This window comes from Capsicum annuum, chromosome 3, assembly GCF_002878395.1.
Source record: "Capsicum annuum cultivar UCD-10X-F1 chromosome 3, UCD10Xv1.1, whole genome shotgun sequence".
In the NCBI taxonomy this organism is placed as follows: domain Eukaryota; kingdom Viridiplantae; phylum Streptophyta; class Magnoliopsida; order Solanales; family Solanaceae; genus Capsicum; species Capsicum annuum.
Genome location: NC_061113.1, coordinates 130,465,489 through 130,472,165, shown reverse-complemented (window position 1 = coordinate 130,472,165; position 6,677 = coordinate 130,465,489). Strand labels below are relative to the sequence as shown.

General features: G+C 37.9%; 1 protein-coding gene across 1 annotated transcript; it reads right to left on the bottom strand.

The window, feature by feature from the left end:
- Positions 1–4,991: 4,991 nt before the first annotated feature.
- Positions 4,992–5,450, bottom strand: LOC107865353. Its single transcript, XM_016711633.1, has one exon. It carries the CDS (start codon positions 5,448–5,450, stop codon positions 4,992–4,994), a length of 459 nt encoding a protein of 152 aa, XP_016567119.1.
- Between the last annotated feature and the right edge of the window lie 1,227 nt (positions 5,451–6,677).

The window sequence follows — 6,677 nt, the reverse complement described above, 5'->3', positions numbered from 1 at the left end:
AACAAAAGGCTTGAATTGTGAAGCCTATGTGTTCAATTATTTCTGAAACTTCTTCTTAAGCTTCACCAATTTGGCAAAATTTTCCTGCATCAACCTATATTCTACATAATCAGCCCCACCCATTGGGGGCGCAAGCCCTGGACCTGCAGATGTACTTGGTGGAACATAATCAGGTGGCACATAAGTGGTGATGGGCAACAACATAATTGTGGTAATTTTTGAAGTATCCGGGGCTAGCACGGACTGTGCCAGATAGGTTGGAGGTTTGTTGACCCACATTTTAAACTTTGAATCATCCTTTGATTTCTCAATGTCTTGCTTATGTGTTGCCCAAACTTTGTTATCAAAACCTCAAATTAAGGGCACATTCGCCTGCCTATATAACTTCGTGATTACTCATGGGAAGGATAGTGAAATTGCCACTTTATGTGCCCTCACAAATAGTTCATCAGCAATTATTTGCCCAAAATCAATCTTTAGCCATATAATTAAACCTGCTACTAGCACCGCCCTATGACTATCCAAATTGGCATCACCTCTGGTTCGTATCAACCTCAATCTATCAATAGCCTACCCGAACTTAGCTCTGAAACTAAAGGATGACTTAGCAATGTATTCTCACTGGTTGGTTTTCCAAGCGGGGTTGCCATCATAAGAAAGAAGTCTAGCCAGTCAAGGTCTTTGGGTGGATACAGAAGTCAGATGGTACTTAAGATCAGGAACAGTAGTTAGTGCTTCATAATCAAGCTCAAACAACATCATATTGATCGTTCAAGCTGATATATCAATGTTGACTCCTCTGACCTGAACTTAATTCCTATTCGGCAAGTCTGAAATCTTTGTACCCTTAGGACAATCTTTCTCTATTAATTCCAAATAATTGGCAAAGAATTCCCTTACTAAATTCAGCAGATATGAACTAGGTGGCTTGCTCATCTGGGATAACTCATACTCATTTAAATGTTGCTCCAGTTCTGGATATTTATGCAACTCACTTGTCATAATCTGGTACTCCTCAAAGATTAGCCTTTTGAATAGCCTTCTCGCCGTCAGTTCCAATCTATCAAGGAACTTGTCTTTGGACCCCTCAATCTTCGAACTGAGGGTTTTTGATCTTAATCTTGTTTACCTCCTCCTCAGTTTCTACCTCAATAGAGTCGTGGTTAGATGTATTGACCCCTTTCTTATTGGGGCTTGAACTAGTGCTACAAGTACTACTTTCACTCTTCTCTTTATACTGCGAGAGTGCATAGGTTACTCTATCTCTTTGTCGGGTGTTGAAGGTAGGTAACTCCTCACTTCTAGTCGGTTTACCTCTTCCCCTTTGTGTTCTTCCACCACCTTAAGTTAAGGGAAGTTTTCTTTCCATATTTCTCGTAACAAAAGGTAAGAATCAGAATTCAATTAAAGATCAGGGAAAAGAACTAGAAATTTGTCTTGATGGAGGGTCTGATGGTCCGCCGAGTCAGTGATGGTCCATCGACTAAACCGTCAGGCCTTATTCAATGAGTGCTGCATTTCAAAGACTTGTGATGGTTGACCTAACTATCTGTTAGATGTCTGATGGTCTGCCAAGTTGGTCGTCGCTGATTATCTAGTAACCATCAATTTTGGCATCTTTGTGATAGTTTATTGTAGATCTGACTGTTCCCCAAGGTGACCGTCGGCCTCATTTTTTAGTTTTAGACTTTATTTTGACATTTCATCAAACACTTGGTAGGCATCATTCCATTTAGAACATAGTGATGACATCAATTAAACATTCAAGTTTAATTTTTTGCTATTTTTGAGCACATGGGTTACCTAAGACTTCACCCAGAATATAGCATACTGGAGTTTGATTTTGGATCAAAATATCAATCGTAAGGCAGAAGAAGAAAACAAGATGAAATTCTTTTTAACACATTGCAATCTTCACATATTTAAATTCATCATTTAAACAAAAAGAAAGAGGAATGGTAATCATACCTTGATTTACAAGTGTTCACTAATCAACTTGTAGAATTTACAGACCACAAAATGACTAAGAACTTCCTTTATCAGTGATAACTAAACATAATTTTATGATAAGAAGGAGAGAAGGATGGGTTTGCTTAAATAGGAGAGAAAAAGAAGAGGGAGAGTCGTAAGAGGAAATAACTAACTCTAGATTCTTTGAATTCAGAGGGAGTTAAATAGTTGTAGAATTTGAAAAGGTTGCAATGTATGTAACAACCTACTCTTATTGGTTTTAAAAAAAAATATTTGGGTCGATTGTGGGAACAATTAAATAAGCCTTAAAAATGACCCAAATCGACCCATCAGACATAGGGTTAAGATGATAGTCTACCCAATAGTCCATCAGTTGTCTAATGGTTTGCCAGGTTGACCGTTATGGCTTACCAGAAATATGTAACTCAAGTCTTCCTACGACGGATGTTCTGATGGCCCTTCAGATCAGCGATAGTCCGCCAACTCAACCGTCAAGCCTTATCCAGAATATCCTTTTTTATTATTGTTTTGACGGTCCTAGTGATGGTCCGTTAAGTCCCTGATGGTCCATCAGTATTCCGATCGCCCTTTTATCAACTATAAAACTTTTATTCTTCTGCATTCTCAGTCTTTCTCACTTCACAAACATATCACATTGCAAAAATACACCAAATAAACTCTAACTATGATTACAACAACACTTTGTGGGTTCTCTTCCACTTTCTCCTCATTAAATATCACAGCACTACTCAGTGATTTGAATTACTTAGACTTTATCAAATATATGGTATCTATGCACTTTATCGAGTCCATTAGACCGGTATACAACTTCACTCGTTGCCTGTTAACCTTGAAAACACTTTCATCCTTGTTCTCAAGTTCAACTTCACTCATGGTTCTTTGAGATTGAGCCTTGTCTTTAGAATTGGTCACATATCCACATGAACTCAAGCATCTTTGAATAAATTTGGCCAATAATAGCCACTTTACAACACTTTCCTAGCAGTCCGGTCACCTGCGTGGTAACCCCTAACAGGAGAAGCATGACAAGCTTCCAAAATATTTAGCATATCCATTTCTGGAATACACTACCTTATAATACTATCTGGGTAATGCTAAAACAAATAGGGCTCATCTTAGAAGTAATGTGTAACATCGTGAAGAAAATTCTTCCTTTGGTGAAAAGAAAGGTTCTTCGGAATAACCTCGCTCACTACATAGTTAGAAAAGTCTACATACCATGGCACCTTTTCTAACACAGCAGCCAAATTTCCTCATCAGGAAATGTATCATCAATTTCTAGCTTATTCTTGAGTTCTTGACCTCCCTGCTATCTAGACAAGTGGTCTGCGACTTGGTTCTCACATCTCTTCTATCTTTAACTTCAAAGTCAAATTCTTATAGAAGCAATACCCATCTGATTAATCTCGACTTAGCATCCTTCTTGGCTATCAAATATCTCAAGGTGGAGTTATCTATGTGAACCACCACCTTGGTTCCAAATAGGTAAGCCTAGAACTTTTCAAAGGCATAGACAACTTCAAGGAGTTCCTATTCAGTAATAGTGTAGTTCTTCTGAGCTCCATTTAAGGCCTTTCTTGCATAATAAATAGGATGAAACAACTTATGCCTCTTTTGGCCAAGTACAGCCCCAAGTGCCACTCTGCTTGCATCGCACATAATCTCAAATGGCTTTGACCAATCTGAAGCGACAATGATATGGGGTTTGCAATTTTTTCAAAGTCTTTTATGAATCGCCGATAGAAGCCCGCATGAACAAGGAAACTACGCACTTCCTTTACTGAAATGGGAGGTGGTAGATTCTCAATAACCTTGACCTTAGCTTGGTTAACCTCAATCCCCTTTGTTGAACTTTTGTGACAAAGGACAATCCCTCCTTCACTATAAAGTGGCATTTCTCACAATTAGGCACAAGATTAAACTCCTCACACCGCTGCAAAGCTCTACTTAGATTCACCAAACAAACCTTAAAAGAATCAATTACTACTGAGAATTCATCCATAAACACCTCCAAGGTGTCTTCAACCATATCTGAAAAGATAAACATCATGCACTATTGAAAGGTAGTGAGTGCATTACATAACCAAACGGCATCCACTTGAAAGTAAAAGTACCATATGGGGAAGTAAATATCGTCTTCTATTGATCCTCCAGGGCTATAGAGATCTGGTGATAGCCCAAATACCCATCTAGGAAATAATGCCAACATTTTCCTACCAATCGATCAAGAATTTGGTCCATAAAATAAATTAGGAAGTGGTCATCAAAGTCCAAGAGTTGAGCTTATGATAGTCCATGCAAACTCTCCACGCAGTCATAGGTCTGAGCAGGATAAACTCATTTTTTTCATTTGCTATAATAGTCATGCCTTCTTTCTTGGGCATGCATAGGAAAGGACTTACCCATTTACTAGCGGAAATGGTGTATACAACTCCTGTATCAAGCTATTTGATAATCTCTTTCTTAACTACCTCTTGTATAGATGGGTTAAGACGGCATTGATGCTCAATGGTTGGAGTGCAATCTTCCTTAAGATGAATTTTGTGTGTGCAAGTACCTGAAGGAATGACAATAATATCCACAATAGTCCAGCCTTTTACCATTTTATACATCCAGAGTACTGAGATAAGTAGCTCTACCTATTGTTCACCTAGATCTGCTGCAATAATCACAGGTAAAGTGTTCCCAATGCCTAGAAACACATACCGCAAATAGCTGGGAAGTTCTTTCAATTCCAACACTAGTGGCTCTTCGATAAATGGTTTAGCCGGTGGTGTTGGGAAATTTTTAAGATCTAGATTCAGCTTCTTGTGATCATAAGAATATGATCCCATTTTATTTAAGGCACACACAGTCTCCTCATACTTTTCAATGCCTTCACTATAATAATTTATCAAGACTGCAGCCAAAGGCTCAACAATAAATTTCTCCTCTATTGGCACTTCTTTCTCATTCTCAAAATAAATATCCACAATAGATAACACACTCATTTTCTTGTGCTACTTCATAGATTGACACAAATCAAACCACATTACATCATTATTAAGCCTGAATAAGAGCTCATTAGCTCGCAAATCAATAAGTACACTTCTAGTTGCAAGGAATGGCCTATCCAAGATTATGGGCACGTCGAAATCTATATTGGAATCCAAAATAACAAAATCTACAGGGAATATAAAGCTATCCACCTTAACTAACACATCATACAATATTCCCACTAGCTGCTTCACTGACCTATCTGCCACCACTAGTCGCATGTTGGTGGGTATAGGAGCCCCCAAACCTAACTTCTTATAAACTACAAATGGCATCAGGTTAATACTCGCTCCCAGATCAGACAAAGCCTTAGAAAAATCAAGTGACCCAATAGAACAAGGAATAGTGACCACTCCTGGGTCTGCTTTTTTCTGCACCATAGATCTTGTTGAAATAGCACCACAATGGCAAAGGTTATCCATTGGTTTGTAGCTTACTATTTTTTTTTTTGTAAAAAGGTCCTTCATAAATTAAGCATATCCAAACATTTGCTCTAATGCCTTTAGTAAAGGAACATTCACCGTCAGTTGCTTTAGCATCAATATACATTTGCTAAATTTAGTATCATCTGCCTTCTTCTTCAATCCATAAGGAAAGGGAAGTGGTGGTTTTTGGAGAGTAGTAACCACTGCTTTCTTATCCTTTTCTATTTATTTCTCTAACTCATCAACTTGCTATTGGTTAGATATACTTATATTACCATCCAACTTCTCAAAGTTCACTAGATGGGTTTTATCCACTTCTACCTCTTCTTTGATCATATTATCAATCACAATCTTTCCCACAGAAGGAGCAGGTAACATTTTACCACTCTGAGTGGTATTTGCTATGTATGAGCTATCATTTTGAGGGTTTGGCATAGTATCTCTAAGTAAGGTACCACTCTTCCTCTGATTAAATATTGTGAGAGTTGGCTCATCTGCTGCTTTAACTACTTAATAGAAGTTGAGTGTTAATTTTACTAGCTGGATCATGGAAGATAAGTCATTCTTCATTGATGTCACCCTAGCATTGGTAGCCTCAACTCCCTATAATAGTTTCTCCATCATGTTCTCTATGGACATCTTGCCTGAACTGGTAGCTGCATTATGCCAATTTTTAGTAGGTACATACAGTTCAATCCTGGTATTTTTGTTCTTCTAACTCCCTTTGTCCATATCTTTGTCATAATATTTCCAACCTTGATTCCCTTGGCTATTGCCTCAAAAACACCCTTGATTATTTAGATAGTTTGCCTCCTTCTAAGAATCAGAATCATCTCTACCTTACGACCCAACAACTTTTACCTTCTCAGTCTAACCAGACAATAAGTGTTTAGTAAGCAAATCCATCTGTGTTTCATATGTTCCATATCTTGGTCATGCTCTTCCTCTTTCTGACATTGATCTGCCAATATACCACTATACATAGTAGGGGTTTCTACCAAAAAATCCTTGGTGTGTGATGCTTTACTTGTCTTAGTTAACCGCTCTAACATATATATAGCCTCATTGAATGTAAGTTTCATGAATGCTTCTCCTGCAGCATTGTCAACTATTTGTTTAGTTATAGAGTTCAAGGATCTATACAAAGTTTCCATTAATTATTAATCGGTCATCTTATGATTGGGACACTGTGTCAACTTTTACTTAAATCGCATCTAAGTTTCA